This window comes from Somniosus microcephalus, chromosome 7 (assembly GCF_052327205.1).
Source record: "Somniosus microcephalus isolate GS21.2 chromosome 7, FLI_Smic_1.0, whole genome shotgun sequence".
NCBI classification, from domain to species: Eukaryota; Metazoa; Chordata; class Chondrichthyes; order Squaliformes; family Somniosidae; genus Somniosus; species Somniosus microcephalus.
This window is the reverse complement of record NC_140993.1, coordinates 69,558,994-69,581,499: the sequence shown is the minus strand read 5'-3', so window position 1 is coordinate 69,581,499 and position 22,506 is coordinate 69,558,994. Positions and strand designations below refer to the sequence as shown.

At 46.6% G+C, this 22,506-nt stretch overlaps 1 protein-coding gene across 1 annotated transcript in view; it reads right to left on the bottom strand.

Moving 5' to 3' along the window:
• The window catches only part of nbeal2 (neurobeachin-like 2), a 288,718-nt gene that overhangs the window by 138,016 nt on the left and 128,196 nt on the right, over positions 1-22,506 (bottom strand). Inside the window, exons 5-10 of the mRNA XM_085993937.1 lie at positions 20,012-20,139; positions 15,862-15,944; positions 14,384-14,469; positions 5,841-6,147; positions 5,150-5,256; positions 3,480-3,566 (exon numbers count right to left, since the gene is read on the bottom strand). Coding sequence (XP_085850063.1) covers positions 3,480-3,566; positions 5,150-5,256; positions 5,841-6,147; positions 14,384-14,469; positions 15,862-15,944; positions 20,012-20,139 — 798 coding nt within the window. The remainder of the gene's footprint in view (positions 1-3,479; positions 3,567-5,149; positions 5,257-5,840; positions 6,148-14,383; positions 14,470-15,861; positions 15,945-20,011; positions 20,140-22,506) is intronic.

Genomic DNA, 22,506 nt, shown 5'->3' with positions numbered 1-22,506 from the left:
CTCGTGGGGGTAATTAATTAGCTATCAGGAGGGGAATACCTTTCTTCCCTTCCTTAGCTCAGGAGGTGATAGAGTGCAATTGTAGAGGCCCCGCTGCCACTCCAGCTGAGAACAACCAATTCAGCACTGCACCTCGGTCGTCCCTGGCCTGTAAGGCTAAGTATCACAACAGGCAGTGCAGAGCCACAAGGGCAGGACATTTTTATTTTCTTTTAATGTCCAAAAATCGTGATGTTCAGCTGAATTAAAATTTGCTATTTCCCAGACTCAGTGATATACAGACTTTAACACCCCTCCTCTCTGCAAACAAAAAAAGATCAGGATCAGAGTTATAAATACATACCCTACAGTTACAGCCGTTCAAGGAGAAAGCTCACCACCACCTTCTGAGGGCAACTAGGGATGGCCAATAAATGTGGCCTTGCCAGCGATGCAATACATCCGAGAATGAATAAAAAAAATAAGCTGGGAGAGAGAAGTTTACAAGAAATCCCATAAAGTTCTACTCTCTGTGCACATAGTGTGGTTTGGGGCAGAAGCAGTGCTGAGACACACATTAAAAAAAACAAAAAATTCACAGAATGTGTGCGTCGCTGTCAAGGCCGGCATTTATTGCCCATCCCTGGTTACCCTCAGAAGGTGGTGGTGGGACTTCGTCTTGAACTACTAGCGATTTTAAGAACTAGGCGGCTTGCTAGGCCACTTCAGAGGGCATTAGTGCGAGACTGGAGTCATGCGTCGGCCAGATCAGGGTGGCAGGTTCCCTTCCATGAAGGACATTCATCGTTTGTTTTTTTGAAGACAATCCGGAAGCTTCCATGGTCATTTTTATTTTCTGGTGCCAGCCCACAAATTACCAGATTTATTAACTTGAATTGAATTTCACACCTCGCCATGGTGGGATTTGGATCTGGGCCTGGGGCAGGGGATACAAGGACATTATGAGCAGTGCCAAGAGACTCCTTCTGTGTTTTCAAACTGCAATTTTGTCCCAGACACAGTGAGAAAGGTACTTCATTTTTTTTAAATAAGTTTTATCAGTACCTCGGACAGAGGAGAATTTCCTTATCCTTCCCTTTAGTCATAGCCAGCAGTGCCCAACTGGATCAGTGCAGACACAAGTCACCGTGATGCTACATCACACAATATGTTCACCACAACCACAGAAATCAGCGACATGTTTTAGTGGGATTTAAAACATGAACATCACACCACAACGCACAGGCTCAGATCACATTGGTCCCCCTCGCTACAGCGGAGACCATCTTCCACCTCTGGACTGTGAAGATCATGCAATGTGCAGACTGCAAATATCGGCCCTAACCTCACACTGGCCTCATAAGATTGCCTCCAAGAAGCTCAGTTTTCTCTTTCCTCAACAAGTCTCAACTTCGTTATGAAGCCCAATAGTTGGGCCGGCCCCTTCTAGCACCTCTCAAAAGGAACATATGAACAGGAGAAGGCCGTTCAGGCCCATGTTCCCTCGAATTTTTATTTGAGCCGCGTGGCCCCTTTAACAACGGGGGGGGGGGTCCATTTAAAAGCCGTGTGTCCACTACGTGGGACCTCCAGAGTGCTGCACGGCCGCCCAGCTTAAAGGGAACATTGGTTCAGGGCCTCGAGCCTGTTCCGCCATTCAATGTGATTGTAGCTGATCTGCACCTCAACTGTACCTGCCATTGATCCATATCCCTTGATACCCTTACCTAATAAAAATCTATCAATCTCAGTCTGGAAAAGTTAAATTAACCCAGCATGCACAGTGTTTTGTGGGAGAGAATTTGAGATTTCCACTACTCTTTGTGAGAAAAAGTGCTTTCTGATTTCACTCATGAATGGCCGAGCTTTAATTTTAAGATTGTGCCCTTTTGTTCTGGATTCCCGCACCAGAGAAAACGGTGTCTCTGTATCCACCCTATCACATCCCTTTATCATTTTAAACACCTTGATTAAATCACCCCTCAACACTCAAGGGAATACAAGCCAAGTTTATTGCGCCTGACCTTGTAATTTAACCCTTTCAGCTCTGGCATCATTCTGGTGAATCTATGCTGCACCCCCTCCCCCCCCCCCACAAAGGCCAATATATCCTTCCTGAGGTGTGGCTCCAAAATCTGAACACAGTACTCCAGATGGGGTCTAACCAAGGTTCTATAGACTTCTTCACTCTTGTATTCCAGCCCCCTTGAGATTCCATTTGTCTTTTTGATTACATTTGTATCTGTTCACTAGCTTTTAATGATGTGTACCTGGACACTCAAATCCCTTTGCTCTTCCATAATTCCTAGTTTCTCGCCTTAAGAAAATATTCCAATTTGTTTTTCTTGGATCCAAAGTGGGTGACCTCACTCTTCCCCACACTGAACTCCATCGACCACAGTTTTTCCCACTCACTTAATCTGTTTATGTCCCTGTAACTTCCTGCTCCCATCTACACAACATCCACAGACAACCCTGTCCAGCAAGTTAGTGACCTCCTCAAAAAATTCAACTAAATTGGTCAAACATGACCAACCCTTCACCAATCAATGTGAATTCTTTTTGATTAGCTCACACAAGGCCGAGTGTTACAGTGTGATGTTATATCACAGTATCACAAGAGTTTTATATATTTCAGTCAGTATTTGAGGTCTGTATATCAAGTATTTGCACCTTCTTGTTGTGGGGTGATGTCATTTACTTCACAATCATGAATTTCAATGAACCAAGTAAAACAACACTGATGATTGGCAGACTTATGAAACACAGGACAAGAGACAGGATCAGCACACCCAGCAACCAGGTGGTGTCAGCACGCTGCAGCTCCCCTTACAGATTTAACAGACCCAGGATCTGCTTTCAGATTTTTTTTTTTTTTTTTTTTTTAAATAAACGTTCATTTTTTTCCAGTAATCAGGTTACGCAGGCTCTTTGCTGCCTTCTAGGGAAGGAAGGAGGGGTGAAGAGTGAAGGAGAAAAGAAAAAAAATTGAAAGCAGTAGAGATGAGACAATAAAGGGGAATAGGGGAAAAGAAAGGGGCGAGCGGGAGAAAAGGGGCGAGAAAAGATAAAGAGGAACAGAGGCCAAAATAGGGAAAGGAGAGAAATGAATTGAATAAGAGAGAATGAGAAAGAGGGAGCGTGCAAGGGGAAAAAAAAACAGAAGTGAAAGAGCAAGGAATAAAAGAAAGCATGAGGAGTGCATGAGACCGAAACAGTCAAGGGAAGGAAAAGACAACGGGTGGATGATAGACAGAGAGAGCGCAGAATGTTTGAGAGAGAGCGCGAGAAAACACAGGGAGCATAAGAGAAGTAAACTAGAGAGCAAGGACAGAGACACAAACAAGAGAAAGAATGCAAGAGACAGAAGATAAAACTAAAAGAGAAAGAGAAAAAGTGAGAGAGGGGAGAGGAGGAGGGTAATTTTCAGTTACTGATCGCACCATGCTGACATCAGGCCTGGCCATTCTCTCCCAGAGTATCGGCACCTCCAGTAATACCTTGCTGAGATTGATTTCAGTCAGTAACTGAGTGGCAAGATCACTCCCACCCTTGCTGTCATCCTTAGACCTACTGCTTACATAGAGCTGTCAAAGAGAGGGAAAGGAGAGGTGAGGGTGAAGGGTGGGTGGGTAAATGGGGGAGGAGTTGGAAAAGCGACAAAAAGAGAGGGGGGGAAAAAAAAACATGACATCAGAAACCAGACAAAGCTCACAAAACACACAGCAGTGTAACGTCAATCATCTTTAACGTTAACGCTCAGGTTAAAAGGGGGGAAAATGTTAGGGGACGAGGTGATTTTTTTCCCACAAACTGCTCATCCATTTTACACAGAAACATATTGGCCCTGATCTCTTGCAGGGGTTCCTCTGATATCCCGCCATAACTGGGGAGGGGGATTGGTGGAAGGTCCCGGAGAAACGAAGTGACAGAGATCCACCTTGGTGGAAATTTGGGAAGACCCGCAAAGTTGGATCTCCCTCCAAGCTGGACCATTCCGTTCTAAGAGAACAGAAGTTAGAAACCTTGGACCAGCGTGGGAGCTGATCAGAAGATGGTCAACCATCAGAACACTGTGCTACTGGCCAAGGGGACTGTGAGCCGAGCCGGCACTGCAGTTTCTCGGGTTGGATCAGCTCCTCGATTTGTTTGAAGTTGCAAGCTCTCCCCATCTCACTGCTGTTTTCAATGGAGCCGCTGCAGGATGTGCTGGGGTCCCAGGCTCTGTGCAGCCAACAAAAACAAGGTTTATAAAGTTTTTTTTGTAGATCTCTTATTTTCCAGCAAAAGACTCTCGGCCTAGACCTACTTTTTTTAAACGATGCACAAAACACCATCGTTCTAGACTAACTGGGGTCACACACACACGCCTTCTCACACTTACTCATACTTGCACTTAGACACACTCACTTACTTGTACGCACTCACTCACGTACACTGACACTTGCATGCATGCACACACTCGCATGCGTACACTCACTTGCATGCACTCATACTCACTTGCACCTGATCATGCACTGACACTCTCATATTCACTCACTCACATACATGCAGACTTACTCACTCTCACACTCACAGGCTTCCTACTTTTGAAAAATCGGGTGGGTTCTATAACGGGTGGGCGATCCCTTGCGCCCCAGACAGTGACGGTGAAAATCTACCCCCCATGAATTTGGGTGTCCGCTGAGAAGAGCGGGGTTGGACGTGATAATCCCGCACCCTGCACAGTCGAATAGCCGACATACTTAGTATCTAGGCTGACATGCGAAGAATAGCCACTTGGATTGGGTAACGAATGGCGGCTGGTACCTGAGCGAAGAGCCTGGAAGATTGGAATCATAGAATCTTACAGCGCAGAAAGAGGTCACTTGGTCCACCGTACCTGTGCTGGCTCTCTAAAAGAGCGATCCAATTAGTCCCACTCCCCCGCTCCCACAGGAGGGGAGAAAATTAGGAAAACAAATGATAAGGGACGTTCACCCCAAGCTTCTACCCATCTTGAATTTTAATTTCAGATTTTGAGCATTTCTAGTTTTCCCTTTCTCATCTACGCAAGAGAATCTACCTCATCATTCGGGGCCTAACTTCACCTTTAAGAGTCCAGAAAAAGGAAAGCACAGCAAGACAGCATCAAGCAATAAGACGGAACTGCACGGTAAGCTGCCCATACCTTGCTGTTCTGGATGAGTCGGATGATGTGCTCAAAGCAGTTGTTATTAAGGAACACGGCCTGAAGCACAGGTCGATCTTTACAGTTCAACATTTCCAAGATGGCACCTGAAAGACAAAAACCACAATTTGGTATCAACGACCACTGCAGAGGGGACAAATAAAGGAGCAACACAAGTGATCCACAGTGGCTCAGTTGGTACCACTCTTGCTCGGCATCAGAACATAGGAACTGCTGGACGAAAAAGACCAAGGTCCCTCTAATTCGCCTTCTACCATCCTGGTAGTCGCATGATACAATGATAATGGAGTTCTTGACTAATCATAATAATCAATCTCTATCAATTAGTCAACAACAAACCCAGACATGACGTGAGCAAAACCCCAGTGGAGGAGAGCTTTGAGAGCTATAGGTCCACAGTCACCTCCCAAGCATGCTACAACTATCACATGTCATGTCTCAAATTACTCAAATACCGTATCCCAAAATATTATTTTCTGAGAGGAATCTATTTAATTTGCATTTCAATTAATCAACACTATCTGTTTCCACCGTCTCCCTACGGAGCCTGTTCTATAAATTGACCACTCGCTCACTGAAATAATGTTGCTGCAGATTAGTTTTAAATTTACCGCATCCCCACTCCAACTTCAAGCGCAGGCCATGAAGATACAAAAACAACTTCACTTACTGAGCATGTTGATCCGTAGGGTGATGAACCCATCCTCCAGTCGGGGTTTTGACCCCTCTTCCAGCACTGCCACCGGCCTGTCAGCATTCAACAGCTTAAAGTAGCTGTCCAATATCGTCTTGATCGCCACTCTCCTCTGGTCAAGGCTGCTGGCGTGGAGAATGTGGATCATTCCAATCAGGCACTTCAAGGTAACTTGCAACGTCCTGGTGTCCTTTTGCTCCTGATTTCCTGTGTCACACGAGGTCCTGAGAACCAGCAGGAGCACCTCGACGGAGGTCGGGGTGATAGCAAATAGTGCATTTTGCTGCATGAGAAGAACAGAGAAAGACTGAAATCTGGCCCTCCGGGATTGCACAGTCATGTGCCTAACAGATTGAAATCAATGGATTGAAAATCATGCAGTTCTATAAAGGGCAGAGCAATCCATCCTGCCAGATTACTGCCCAGGTAGGGAAGACCCCCCGCCCCATGTGTTTGGGTGTCCGCTGAGAACAAGAGTGAGTTCGAATGTCATGACTCCACTCCCTGCGCGGTGGAATAGCTGATACATATTCAGTATCTAGGCCGACACATGAAGAGTGGTTACTTTACATCTAGCAATTACTATGTTCCTATGAGGGAGAAGGGAATAGAGAGATACGGAGGGGGTGGGCCCAGGTTGGGAAGAGGTCATTGGAATGGGAGGAGGCTCACGCGAAGTATAAACAGCAGCATAGACCAGTTGGGCCGAATGGTCTGTTTCTGTGCTGTAGATTCTATGTAATACATTAGCCAGGAATCATTTGCAATATTAGTGAAGGAAAGCAGCATTTCATTTTGTAGTTAGGGGTTGGATTTTGCCAATGGGGAGCTTTTGGAGGCGGGACTCCCACTTGTTGGGTTTTAGTCCCGCCTCCATTGACTTCTGGCCAACCCACGCGATTTTCTCTTGATTGACCTTGTTAAGCCCGCCCAGCGGGCTTAGCAGGCCAAGTAAGGGGAAGCTGGTTACAGAGAACGTCAGCGTATGACGTTTTATCTGTCAAAAATTTTTGACAGATGAATTGTCGTCGTTTGACAGCTCCGTGAAGCTGTCAAACACTGACATTCTCTGTAGTTTCATGAGTTCTTGAATTCAAGACTCATCAAACCCCTTTCTTTAGCAGAAATTAGATGGTTGTTGCATTGGAGAATGCAGCAGCCATCTGACATCTCTGCCGCAGAGATGCGAGACTCTCCACATCCCCAACGATTGAAGCCTGCAGGAAGAAACAAAGGTAAGTTAACTTTTTCGAACACTTTCCACTCACCTCACATACTCACCTCTCCACACTTGCACCCATCACTTACCTTCACAGCGCACTTTTGCACCCCTCCGACCCCCGCAGACCCACTGCTCGCCTCGGTGACCCTGGGGGGGTTTACAGCCTTCAGGAAGCCTGCACTTGTGTGGGTAAAATGGGGATAATCCTCTTATCTGCCTGTGGCTGTAATCCCCTTCCCGCCTTCAAGGAGACGGGACCCAGCGCGGGTCGGCTACCTGCCCCCTGGCAAGATGGCACGGAGGTGTGATGGGCACCCGCCCCCAGATTCTGCCATTTTCCCGGCAGTCCAGCCTCCATACCCGCCTCCCCAGGGCTGGCAATATCGCGCCCTACATTTCCATTGGAGGAATTTTGGCTTTTCAGCTTGGTAAATAGGCGTCTGAAAGATGATCTTATACAGGTATCTAAAACAGTTAAGGAAATGGAAAATAGTAATTGAAATGCAAGGGCAAGAGGTTCAAGATAGTTAAAAGCAATTTTAAGACTGAAATCACTAAAAGTGATCGACGTACAGACTCCCAGATAGAATACTGGAGGCAGAAACCCTGGAATCATTTAAGAAACATTTTGATGCTCCAATGGGGAGGATTTCTCTGGATGGATGAATGAAGACAGGCTGAATGGTCTTCCTCGTCATAATTATCTTCTTTATAAGTTTCAATGTACATGGATCTCACTGTAAGACGCTGATAACAACATGGAAACAGGCCGTTTAGTCCAACCAGCCCGTGTTGGTGTTTATCCTCCACACAAGCAGTAGTCAGGCCTTAGAGGGTTAAATTATGAGGGCAGGTTGCATAAACTTGGTTTGTATTCCCTTGAGGGGTGATCTATTCAAGGTCTTTAAAATGATAAAAAGATTCAATAGGGTAGCTGGAATCTATTTCCGCTGATGGGGGAAATCCAGAACAAGATGGCATAATCTTAAAATCAGATCCAAGCCATTTAGGTGTGAAATCAGGAAGCACTTTTTCCACAAAGGTAGTGGAAATCTGGAACTCTCTCCCCCAAAAGGCTATGGATGATGGGTCAATTGAAATTATTGAACCTGTGATTGACAGATTTTTATCAAGGGATCTGGAGCAAAGGTGAACAAATGGAGTTGAGGTACAGATCAGCCATGATCTAACTGAATGGTGGAACAGACTCAGAGCTAAATGGCCTACTTCTGTGTTCCTAGTCCTAATCCCATTTGCCCATCCTCTTCCCATATTCTTTTGTTCCTCTTTCCTTCAAATACCTATCTAACCTATTCTTAAAAGTTGACGTGGTCTCTGCTTCAATCATTAAATCTGTGTCAAACACGCCCCTTCCCGGATAAGCAACACCTCGATTTTAAAATTCTCATCCTTGTTTTCAAATCCCTCCATGGCCTCGCCCCTCTCTATCTCTGTAATCTCCTCCAGCCCCACAACCCCCTTTTCCTCACCACCCCCACCCCACCCCGAGATATCTGCATTTCTCTATGTGGCCTCTTGAGCACCCCTGACTTTAATCGCTCAAACAGTGCCTTGTGCTGCCTAGGCCCAAAGCTCTGGAATTCCTTCCCTAAACCTCTCTGCCTCTCTTTCCTTCTTTAAGACGCTCCTTAAAACCAATTCTTTGACCAAGCTTTTGGTCATCTGCCCTAATTTCTCCTTATGTGAGATAATGCATTTGGGGAGGGCTAACAAGGCAATGGAATACACAATAAATGGTAGGATACTGAGAAGTGTAGAGGAACAGAGGGACCTTGGAGTGCATGTCCACAAATCCCCGAAGGTAGCAGGACAGGTAGATAAGCTGGTTAAAGAAGACATACAGGATACTTCCCTTTATGAGCCGAGGCATAGAAGAGAAGAGCAGGGAGGTTATACTTGAACTGTATAAAAAACTAGTTAGGCCACAGCTGGAATACAGTGAACAGTTATGCTCACCACATTGCAGGAAAGATGTGATTGCACTAGAGAGGGTACAGAAGAGATTTACGAGGATGTTGCCAGGACTGGAGAATTTTAGCAATGAGGAAAGACTGGAGAGGCTGGGTTGATTTCTTTGGAACAGAGGGGAGATTTAATTGAGGTGTATAAAATTATGAGGGGCCTACATAGAGTGGATAGGAAGGGCTTAGTAGAGAGATCAATAACCAAGGGGCATAGATTTAAAGTAATTGGTAGAAGGATTAGAGGGGAGTTGAGGAGAACTTTTTTCACCCAGAGGGTGGTGGGGGCCTGGAACTCACTGCCTCAAAGGGTGGTAGAGGCAGAAACGATCATCACATTTAAAAAGTACTTGCATATACACTTGAAGTGCCGTAACCTACAAGGCAATGGACCAAGAGCTGGAAAGTGGGATTACGCTGGGTAGCTCTTTTTTGGCCGGTGGGGACACAATGAGTCGGATGGCCTCCTTCTATGCCATCGATTTCTTTGATTCTATGAACCCTATCGAAGATGTTTCCACTTGTGGGGGAGTCCAAAACTAGGGGTCATAAATATAAGGTAGTCACTAATAAATCCAATAAGGAATTCAGAAGAAACTTCTTTACCCATAATGGTGAGAATGTGGAACTCACTACCACAAGGAGCGATTGAGGCGAATAGCATAGATGCATTTAAGGGGAAGCTAGATAAGTACATGAGGTAGAAAGGAATAGAAGGATATGTTGATATGGTGAGATGAAGTAAATAGAGTGGGAAGAGGTTCGTGTGGAGCATAAACACTGGCATTGACCAGTTGGGCCGAATGACCTGTTTCTGTGCTGTAGATTCTATGTAATTCTCTGTAAAATGTGGCTTGGTGTCAAGTTTTGTTTTGAAACACTCCTGTGAAGCGCCTTGGGACATTATTCTTTAACGTAGTAAAAATACAAGTTGTTGTTGCTGTTTTTCATGGTCAGGGCCCACTGCCCTCCTCCCGTCCATCTCATTAAATCACCAACTCCCGCTGGAGAATGGTTTCTTGGGGACAAAAACCTTCTGGTACCTCACACAAGGTAACAGTAGTGTAGTGGTTCTGTTACTGGACTAGTAATCCAGAGGGCTGGACTAATGATCCAGAGCCGTGAGTTCAAATCTAGGGAATTTAAATTCAGTTAATTAAATAAATCTGGAATTTAAAAAAAATCAGTAATGATGACCATGAAACAATCGGATTGTCGTAAAAACCCATCTGGCTCACTAATGTCCTTTAGGGAAGGAAATCTGCTGTCCGTAACTAGTCTGGCCTATTGTTAACTCTTAACTGCCCTCTGAAATGCCCGAGGAAGCCACTCAGTTGTAACAAACCGCTACGAAAAACAGTCAGAACCGGATGGACCACCCAGCAACGACAACGGCTCACCCAACTCAGTCGATCCTGCAAAGTCCTCCTCACCAACAGCTGGGGACTTGTGGGAGAGCTGTCCCACAGACTAGTCAAGCAACAGCCTGACCTAGTCATACTCACAGAATACCTTCCAGCCAATGTCCCAGTCTCCTCCATCACCATCCCTGGGTATGTCATGTCCCACCAGCAGGACAGACCAACCCGAGGTGGCGGCACAGTGGTATATATAGTCAGGAGGGAGTGGCCCTGGTCATCCTCAACATTGACTCTGGACCCCATGAAGTCTCAAGGCTTCAGATCAACCAAGGAAACATCCTACTGATTACCACCTACCGCCCTCCCTCAGCTGATGAATCAGTACTCCTCCATATTGAACACCACTTGGAAGAAGCACTGAAGGTAGCAAGGGCACAAAATGTACTCTAGGTGGGGGACTTCAATATCCATCACCAAGAGTGGCTCGGTAGCACCACTACTGACCGAGCCCTAAAGGACATAGCTGCCAGAGTGGGCCTGCAGCAGGTGGTGAGAGATCCAAGAGGAGGGAAAAACCTATTTGACCTCGTCCTCACCAATCTACCTGTCACAGATGCATCTGTCCATGACAGCATTGGTAGCAGTGACCACCGCACAGTCCTTGTGGAGACGAAGTCCGATCTTCACACTGAAGACACCCTCAATCGTGTTTTGTGGCACTACCACCAGACAAAATGGGATATATTCAGAACAGATCTAGCAGCCCAAACTGGGCATCCATGAGGTGCTGTGGGCCATTAGCAGCAGCAGAATTGTATTCTACCACAATCTGTAACCTCATGGCCCGGCATATCCCTCACTCTACCATTACCATCAAGCCAGGGGACTAACCCTGGTTCAATGAGGAGTGTAGAAGAGCATGCCAGGAGCAGCACCAGGCGCACCTAAAAATGAGGTGCCAACCTGGAGAAGCTGCAGGACTACATGCATGCTAAACAGCGGAAGCAGCATGCTATAGACAGAGCTAAGCGATCCCACAAGCAAATGGATCAGGTTAAAGCTCTGCAGTCCTGCCACTTCCAGTCATGAATGGTGGTGGACAATTAAACAACTAACAGGAGGAGCAGGCTCCATGAATATTCCCATCCTCAATGATGGCAGAGCCCAGCACGTGAGTGCAAAAGACAAGGCTGAAGCGTTTGCAACCATCTTCAGCTAGAAGTGCCGAGTGGATGATCCATATTGGTCTCCACCATCACAGAAGTCAGTCTTCAGCCAACTCGATTCACTCCATGTGATATCAAGAAACGGCTGAGTGCACTGGATACAGCAAAGGCTGTGGGCCCCAACAACATTCGGCTGTTGTGCTGAAGACTTGTGCCCCAGAACTAGCTGTTCCAGTACAGCTACAACACTGGCATTTACCAGACAATGTGGAAAACTGCCCAGGTATGTCCTGTCCATAAAAAGCAGGACAAATCCAATCCGGCCAATTACCGCCTCATCAGTCAACTCTCAATCGTCAGCAAAGTGATGGAAGGTGTCGTCGACAGTGCTATCAAGCGGCACTTACTCACCAATAACCTGCTCACCGATGCTCAGTTTGGGTTCCGGCAGGATCACTTGGCTCCAGGCCTCATTACAGCCTTGGTCCAAACATGAAAAAAAAGAGCTGAATTCCAGAGGTGAGGTGAGCATGACTGCCCTTGACATCAAGGCAGCATTTGACCGAATGTGGGATCAAGGAGCCCTAATAAAATTGAAGCCAATGGGAATCGGGGGGAAAAGTCTCCACTAGCTAGAGTCATACCTCGCACAAAGGAAGATGGTTGTGGTTGTTGGAGGTCAATCATCTCAGCCCCAGGACATTGCTGCAAGAGTTCTTCAGGGCAGTGTCCTTGGCCCAACCATCTTCAGTTGCTTCAACTGTGACCTTTCTTCCATCATAAGGTCAGAAATGGGGTTGTTCGCACAATGTTCCGTTCCATTCGTAACTCCTCAGATAATGAAGTGGTCCATGCCCGTATGCAGCAAGACCTGGACAACATTCAGGCTTGGGCCGATAAGTGGCAACAAGTGCCAAGCAATGACTATCTCCAACAATTGCCCCTTGACAGTCAATGGCATTTCCAGCACCGAATCCCTCACCATCAACATCCTGGGGGTCACCATTGACCAGAAACTTAACTGGACCAGCTACATAAGTACTGTGGCTACAAGAGCAGGTCAGAGGCTGGGTATTCTGTGGTGAGTGTATCACCTCCTGACTCCCCAAAGCCTTTCCACCATCGACAAGGCACAAGTCAAGAGTGTGATGGAATACTCTCCACTTGCCTGGACGAGTGCAGCTCCAGCAATACTCAAGAAGCTCAACACCATCCAAGACAAAGCAGCCCGCTTGATTGGCACCCCATCCACCACCTTAAATATTCACTCCCTCCACCACCGGTGCACCGTGGCTACAGTGTGTACACCCCCTACAAGATGCACTGCAGCAACTCGCCAAGACTTCTTCGACAGCACCTCCCAAACCCGTGACCTCTACCACATAGAAGAACAAGGGCAGCAAGCGCATGGAAACACCACCACCTGCAAGTTCCCCTCCAAGTTACACACCATCCTGACTTGGAAATATATTGCCATTCCTTCATTGTTGCTGGGTCAAAATCCTGGAACTCTCTCCCTAACAGCACTTGTGGGAGTACTTTCACCACACGGACTGCACCGGTTTAAGGTGGCGGCTCACTACCACTTTCTCAAGGGCAATTAGGGATGGGCAATAAATGCTGGCCTTTCCAGCGACGCCCACATCCCATGAATGAATTTTTAAAAACAAAAATAGTCATTCTCCATCTGTAAGGAGTAGGAAACAGTGTGATGAGTTTAGAACAGAGGACGTTACGAGGTGATTTGATAGAGGGATGGGACAGGGTAGATAGAAATAGACTGCAGTAGTTGAGGGGTCTAGAACAAGGGGACATAGATATAAGATTTAATGTGAGACATTTAAGACAGAGGCAGGAGAAAAAAAATTTAAACATGAGTTGGGAGGCTGTGGAATGCACTACCATAGATTGAAGAAGAGACCATGTCAACATTTAAGAATAGTTCACTGGATGATTGAAGGAAAGGGGATAAAGGGATATGGGAACTGGGCACACACATGGATTAGGAATACTGCCCGTGTGGAGGTTAAACACCAATATGGACTGAGCAGAACATTGCAATTTCTGTGTACATTTAATGAAGATGCAGGGAGGGGGAAGAGTGTGTAGGATTGGTGAGCTTGGCGGTTCGAAGCAGTAGTGATGAAATAGAGGGAGACAAGGAAGGTTACAACATAGAAAGACTGGCCAACATTCCTCCTTCAACCAACACCAGCAGGACCTTGCTGTGTACAAAATGGCTACAAAACAATTGATTGGCTGTGAAGCACTTTGTGACCTTCTGAAGATCTGAAAATGATGTATAAATACAATTTCTCTCTGTCTTGGAGGGGGAAGAGAGGAATCATGCATCAGATGAAAAGCTTTCTCTTTTAAGTTGTTTAAGATTGCAATCGATTCCAGCTATCGGATTGGTGTGGAGATGCCGGTGTTGGACTGGGGTGGACAAATGTAAGAAGTCACACAACACCAGGTTATAGTCCAACAGTTTTATTTGAAATCGCAAGCTTTCGGAGCGCTGCTCCTTCGTCAGGTGAAGTGGAGAGATGCATATATTGTTGAAGAGAAGGATGGTGCCATTTTCCTTTCTGCTTCCAAAAAGTTCTTTTTGGAAGCAGAAAGGAAAATGGCACCATCCTTCTCTTCAACAATATATGCATCTCTCCACTTCACCTGACGAAGGAGCAGCGCTCCGAAAGCTTGCGATTTCAAATAAAACTGTTGGACTATAACCTGGTGTTGTGTGACTTCTTACAGCTATAGGATTAGTACAGAAGCTTTGCTTTACCTTACTCCCACTGATAATGGCTCCATAGAGATATATCAGCCGCAGGTGGATTGTCTTTGGCAAGTTTTGGCTGTTCTTGAAACTTTCTGTGAGGATTATGAAAGAACACAAGAAACTGCAGGTTAGAGTAACTCCAGATGGGTAAGCTGAACTTGTATGATACAACAACAACTTGTATTTATATAGTGCCTTTAACATAGTAAAACGTCTCACGGCGCTTCACAGGAGCATTATAAAACAAAATTTGGCACCAAGCCACATATGGATCAATTAGGGCAGATGACCAAAAGCTTGGTCAAATGGGTAGGTTTTAAGGAGCGTCTTGAAGGAGGAAAGAGAGGTAGAGAGGTGGAAAATCTTAGGGAGGGAAAGTCAGAGCTTAGGGCCTAGGCAGTTGAAGGCACGGCCACCAATGGTGGAGCGAGTAAAATCCTGGATGCTCAGAAGTCAGAATTATAGGAGCGCAGATCAATGTGCCCCCGAATTTCTTTTTGGGTGCGCGGTCCCTTTAAGAGGCTGCGCAGCCCATTCAAAGTTTTGCGCATGCGTGAAATTTCACATTTGAAAAGCCAGTCCCGGGCTGCATGGGACCGGCAGACAGCTGCGTGGCCACGCAGCTTAGCGGGAATGTTAGCACAGATGTCTTTGAGGGTTGCAGCTGGAAGAGAATACAGAGATAGGGAGGGCTGAGGCCAGGGAGCAATTTGAAAACAAGGATGAGAATTTTAAAATCGGGCGTTGCCACAGATACGGATAATACACGAAGTGTCACACACAGGATAGCATATAGTGTGTTGCACACAATGTTTCACATACAGGATAACTGGCAGCGTGTCACACACAGGAGAACGCACAGTGGGGGTAATTTTGATGTTGGGTGACAGCGTAAAACAGGCGATATCGGATCAGCCGCCCGTTATATATCTCTCCCAATTTTCATTTTCAAGTCACTGGAAATGAGAATTGAGAGATGCATCATTGGTGGCCCATCGATATTGCCCGTTTTTCACTATCACCTAAAATCAAAATTACTCCCTCCTCCCCCATGTCACACTCTGGTTAGCACACAGCAGGGGTCATTTTAAATTTTATCACCGGGGGAAAAATTAGTTTTAGAGAATCGGCAGCCTGTTTTGCACCTCTCCCGATTTTATTTTCCATTGAAGTCCCAGCTCTGTGTTATCCTGTCTGTAATACAGTCCCAGCTCTGTGTTATCCTGTCTGTAATACATCCCCAGGTCGGTGTTAAGACTGTCTGTAATACATCCCCAGGTCGGTGTTAAGACTGTCTGTAATACATCCCCAGGTCGGTGTTAAGACTGTCTGTAATACATCCCCAGGTCGGTGTTAAGACTGTCTGTAATACAGCCCCAGGTCGGTGTTATCCTGTACATAAGACACTCCCAGCCCTCTGTTACACTGGATGTGTAATGCACTCCCAGCCCGCTGCTACTGTCAGAGTTCCCAGTTTTACTTACCGTGGAAGAATGTGTTGAATTCCTGAGGTAAAACAGCTGGTGCAAACTTATATTTACTCCTTTCCATGGAACTGATAATCTCTCTGAAACCAAACAGGATTGGCAGAGTTAGGCTTTTGGGAGGTTCCGTGCTAACAATTGAAATTTGCAAGCAGATTAACAATCTCACATAACAACAGAAAACGCTGGAAAAACTCAGCAGGCCAGGCAACATCCGTGGAACTCAGTTCTGAAGAAGGGTTTCGACCTGAAACGTTAACTCTGTTTCTCTCTCCACGGATGTTGCCTGGCCTGCTGAGTTTTTCCAGCGTTTTCTGTTGTTATTTCGGATTTCCAGCATCCACAGTATTTTGCTATCAACAATCTCACTCTTGGACCCACTAACAAATCTCGCCCATGGATCAAAGTCTCACCAATAGTCAAAAGCGAGCAGTGACTTATTTCAACGAGCCCTTTTCTGTCGTCAAGAGCGTGGCTATCAGTCCTGTGCTGCATTGACCCTCATATCAAATCCTAGGGACGGATCATTTATATGAAGGGGCTAGGTTCCCGTGCCACTTGTGGTACTCCCTGGGCATCAGGTCAGGAGGGGGTGTGGCAGGAAAATAACAGCAGCTTGCCACTCCAGTGCGGGGAGCGTGCTGTTGAAGCCCAAATATAAAATTTGTTTAGAATAAAACCGTCATTCTTCTGTAGTATCTTTCCTACTGGTAATCAATTGATTGATGATCAATGACCCCCACCCCGCACCCCCACCCCGGGAAACAGCATGAAGGGTCTTACTACAGTAAGAAAGGCAGAACGGGCAGGGTTTCTGGTTGGGGAGGGGGGTGGAGCATCATTCCACCAGTCCTGCCTCTGAGTACCAGCATGGAAGTGGGGCATGGGGCAGGGAAATATAGGAACAGGGGTAGGCCATCCAGCCCCTTGAGCCTGTTCCATTTAGTTAGATCATGGCTGATCTATACCATGACTCCATTTGGCCACCTTTGCTCCATATCCCTTGATACCCTTACCTAACAATAATCTATCGAACTCAGTCTTGAAAATTTCAATTCACCCAGCATCCACAGCCTTTAGGGGGTGAGATAGAGTTTTCAAGATTTCCACCACCCTTTGTGAGAAAAAGTGTATCCTGATTTCACTCCAAAATGGCCTAGCTCTAATTTTTGAATATGCCCCTTGTTCCCGATTCTCCCACCAGAGGAAATAGTTTCTCTGCATCTACCCTCTCTGATCATCATTTTAAACACCTCGATTAGATAACCCCTCAGCCTTCTAAACTCAAGGGAAAACGAGCCAAGTTCAGGCACAACAAAGACCCAGCTGCCTCCCATCTGAATATTTGGTTAGGAGTAGAACGGACGAAACATGGTGGAACTGAGTCCCCCCCTCAAAATCCCCTCCACGGTTCTGCCCTCCAGGGCTAAGGAATTTCAGGGTCAATGTGTCTGCAGTGATAATTGGAATAATCTGCTGGTGCAATAGGGTGCGATCTTCTGGGCTTGGGTTTAAGATGTGAAGGTGGGACAGTGTAGAAACATAGAAGATAGGAGCAGGAGTAGGCCATTCGGCCCCTCGAGCCTGCTCCGCCATTTAATGAGATCATGGCTGATCATCCAAATTCAGTACCCTGTCCCTGCTTTCTCCCCATATCCCTTGATCCCTTTAGCCTTAAGAAATATATCTAACTCCTTCTTGAATATATTTAATGAATTGGCCTCAACTGCCTTGTGTGGTAGAGAATTCCACAGGTTCACCACTCTCTGGGTGAAGAAATTCCTCCTCATCTCAGTCCTAAATGGTTTACCCCTTATCCTTAGACTGTGACCCCTGGTTCTGGACTCCCCCCGCCATTGGAAAAATCCTTCCAGCATCTAGTCTGTCTAGTCCTGTTAGAATTTTATAAGTTTCAATGAGATCCCCTCTCATTCTTCTAAACTCTAGCGAATATAAGCCTAATTGACCCAATCTCTCCTCATACGTCATTCCTGCCATCCCAGGTATCAGTCTGGTGAATCTTCGCTGCACCCCTTCCATGGCAAGAACATCCTTCCTCAGATAAGGTGACCAAAACTGCACACAATACTCAAGGTGTGGTCTCACCAAGGCCCTGTACAACTGCAGCAAGACATCCTTGTTCCTGTATTCAAACCCTCTCGCGATGAAGGCCAACATACCATTTGCCTTCTTAACCGCCTGCTGCACCTGCATGCTTACCTTCAGCGACTGGTGCACAAGGACACCCAGGTCTCGTTGCACTTCCCCTTTTCTCAATCTATTGCTGTTCAGATAATAATCTGCCTTCCTGTTTTTGCCACCAAAGTGGATAACCTCACATTTATCCACGTTATATTGCATCTGCCATGCTTCTGCCCAATCACCCAACCTGTCCAAATCATACTGGAGTTTCCAGAGGGTAAGGATGTAATAATGGCGACTGACCTCCAATTGTGGGTCAGAAGGGTCGGGGAACAAGCCAGAATGGATTAATACTTGGTAAGGAAAGAGTGGTGTAGTGGCTACATTACAATTGCAATGGCAATCCAGATGCTTGGACTAAGAATCCAGAGAATGAGAGTTTAAAATCCCACCATGGCATGTGAGAATTTAAATTCATTTGAAAACATCTGGAAATGAAAAAGCGGGTAACATTAAACCTAATGGGGGCAAAAGCATAGTGGTTAGCACTGTTGCCTCACAGCGCCAGAGACCCGGGTTCGAATCCGGCCTCGGGTGACTGTCTGTGTGGAGTTTGCACATTCTCCCCGTGTTTGCGTGGGTTTCCTCCGGGTGCTCCGGTTTCCTCCCACAGTCCAAAGATGTGCGGGTTAGGTTGATTGGCTATGATAAATTGACCCTTAGTGTTAGGGGGATTAAATACGTGGGGTTACAGGGATAGGGTGGGATATGTGATGGTGTAGGGGTTACGGGGATCGGGTGGGATATGTATCGGTGCAGGCTCGATGGGCCGAAATGGCCTCTATCTGCACTGTGGGGTTTCTGTGATTCTGTGATTGTGAAAATTGGGTTGCGCCCCCTTTGGGGCTCTAACTTCGCTACATTTAGCGCCCCGACGCCCGATATCCACTGGTAGCGCCCGAAGAGGGAGGTGGGGCACTACTGGAAGCACCACACCTCCCTCTTGGGGCGCTGCAAGTGAATTTCGCGGCGCTACGTGCAGCAGCACCGCACCCTGTGGCACGTCGCGCCATGGTACTGCAGGCCTTCCTCCACTGATTAAAGGGGAGGGGCCCAGCGCAGCGCGACCCAGGGCCCAGCAGGGATCGAAGTGCCAGCAAAAGAGCCCGGCACTCAAAAGAAATGCCGGGCTCACGAAGCGTAGCTGGCACTCCATGGGGGAGCTGCACAGGAGGCCGGGGACAGGTGCTGGCAGGCGGCCAGCAACAAAAATGGCCACCTGACACTTCCCCTTTAATTTGTGCCGCCCCTTCCGCAGGTAGGTCCCCTTGACCCTGTTGGACATAGCGTCTGGCGGTAAGTCAGGGGGGCGCTACCGAAGATCGTGGCTGGGGCCCGAGCAGGGCGCCGTAGGCGCTAACCGTTACCGCCACCGCTAACCTCCCGCTGAATTTCGCGGGAGGCGTCGACGGTGCCACGCCCAGGCGCTAGTTGCTTTGTGCCCTGTTAGCACCCTCTTAGGGCACTAATGGAAGGCGCAAATCAACCGAATTTTTCCCCCCATGACTTTGATTAGGTCCTTATGGTCTGGCCTATATGTTATTCCAATCCCACACCAAAGTAGCTGACTCGCCACTCAGTTCAGGGCAACAAGGGATGGGCAATAATTGCCCGGATTCCAAGAATAAATTAAAAAAGGATCGCACAGTGTGGGTGAAGAAGGTTTTCCAAGGACGGTGGGTGAAATGAAGGAGGACAAGGATCTTCAAGTGAATTCCCTGGGGCACAGGAAGCTGAGTGAGGACAAGGGCGATGGGTGTGCAGGAATTAGTGCGGGAGGGGACTTGGCCTGCAGATTTCTGAATTAGCTGGGGTTTAGAGAATGCTGGAGGTGGGGAGATCAGTGAGGAGAGCATGAGAAAAGTTAGGCCTCAAGCTCATGTACTCAACGATAAGTGGAGGAACGTCTGTTAAATAATAGATTTGAACACCGGCCATGTATACTCACCCGCCCAAGTGCCGCCTCCAGATTTGATATGGATCGAAGAGGCACTCACACAGGTGCAGTGCATACAAGGTTAACTGCTCAACCTTTGAGCTGTCTGGTAAAACCTTCTCCTGCGTTTCCTTCTTTAACTAGGAAGAGAAATGAATACAAAAATAAAACAAAATATCTGTGTTGGCAGAAGGAGACAATTCTTACAACACAATATACTTGCATTAAAATATTTCTTTAGAATTACTTTTTTCATACTGCTGCTCCAAGGTGAGGGAAATCAGTACTGGGGAATGGAACATGCAAATACTCCCAGGGCAGGTACACCAATGGATTAGATACAAAGTAAAACTCCCTCAACACGGCCCCATCAAACACTAATAGGGCAGGTACACCATGGGTTAGATACACGAGTAAAACTCTATTTACTCTATCCCAATAATATGTATTACATTTACAGCACAGAAACAGGCCATCTGGCCAAACAGGCCCAAACCAATGTTTATGCTCCACACAAGTCTCCTACCCTACTTCATCTAACCTCATCAACATATCATTCTATTCCTTTCACCCTCATATGTTTATCTAGCTTCCCCTTAAATGTTTTCCAATGAGTATATGGCCTCCTTATTCTTCCTACCAAAACATAAGACAAAAGCTGACAGATTGTTTCCACTGGTCAGTGAGATGATAAGGAGGGGACACAAATTTAAATGAATCACAAAATGAATTGGGGAAGAGTAGAAAAAATATCTTGCTACACAGGGCGGTTAGAATGAGGAATTCTCTGCCACAATCTGTTACTGAAGCAGAGTCCAGAAATTGTTGTTAAAAAGAGCTAAATGGTTAGTTGAAATAGATTTCCCACATTACAACAGTGACTTCACTTCAAAAGTACTTCATTGGCTGTAAAGCGCTTTGAGACGTCTGATGGTAGTGAAAGGCGCTATATAAATGCAAGTCTTTCTTTTTCTTTTATAAATATTAATGGGTATGGGGAGTGAAGAGTGTGGGATTATGCTTGGTGGGAAATTGAACAGGAAAATTGGATTAGACTAGGTGGGATATTAAAAGGTATGAGGAGTGAGCAGAAGAGTGGGATTAAACTTGGTGATTCATGTGGAAACAAATACTGACACAGGCTCAATGGGCTGAATGGCGTTTTTCTGTGCTATAGCTTTCTGATTTTTCTGCTGTGGGTCCATGCATCTAGAATCTGGATCAAGGCTGCAGAGGAGATTTACCAGAATGGTTCCGGGGATGGGGGATTTTAGCTACAAGGACAGGTTGGAGAAGCTGGATTTGTTTTCATTAGCGCAAAGGAGGTTGAGGGGTGATTTGATAGTGTACAAGATTATGACGGGTTTGGATAGGCTATACGGGAAAAGGCTGTTCCCACGAGTTGATGGTACAAGGACTAGGGGACACAGATTTAAGGTTTTGGGCGAGAGATACAGGGGGGATGTGAGGAAAAACTTTTTTACGCAGAGAGTGGTGAGGACCTGGAACTCGCTGCCGACAGAAGTGGTGGAAGCGGAGACACTCAATGTTTTCAAGGGGAGACTGGATAGGCACTTGAGGGAAATAAACTTGCAGGGCTACGGGGATAGAGCGAGGGAATGGGACTGACTGGATTGCTCTACAGAGAGCCGGCACGGACTCGTTGGGACGAATGGCCTCCTTCTGTGCCGTTCTGACTCTATGACTGCTCAAAATCATAGAATCACAAAATCTACAGCATGGAAAGAGGCCATCCTTCCCACTGCATGTGTACCAGTGCTAGCTTTTTAATTGGAGCAAACAGCCAATGTCCTATCTTTCAGGGTGCAGTTCCAAGGTGCAGGACAACAGCCTTGCATTTGTATCCATCCAACCCTGACCCATTCTCCCGAGTCCAGGTTCATGGAGTATCCATGGTGGGTTCTGAACAGGATTCCTGCCATCAAGAGGGAGCCCAATAATGAAAAGGAGGAGGATGCTACCGGTACTGCTTTGCTGACTTGTCTGGAGGCCTTCTCCCTTCATAGGGGGCACCGCAGGGGCATTAGCCACATCTTCCCCATGACATTCCCAAGAAGTGGTAGTAAAACAGGCGGAAAGGAGGGAAATCCAGTGAGGAACTTGACTTCGTGCTCTCACAATGGTGATCATGGCAAGGGGGAGGAATTCCGATCGGGGCCGTCCAGCAGTAGTAGGCCGCACAGCCCCATTCACTCGCTGTTTCACAAGGAAATTTCCCCTACAGGGTCTATTCGTGGCAGAAAAGGATGGATATGATTGCAGGGATTAAAGTGCTTGGGCCGACACAGACCTGTTACTCAGCCCAGAGAATGATACACCACCAAGAGTCAGCACCTTCAGCACAGGAGGGGAGAAAGAAAATAAAAATTCCAAGAAGAATGACACCTTGTAGTTATTGCTCGATTACGCCTTTCAGGTTCTGGGAGAAATTTCATTGAAAGCTCTCAAAAGAGAAAGTAAAACACATCAGGAGATTTAAGTGGTGC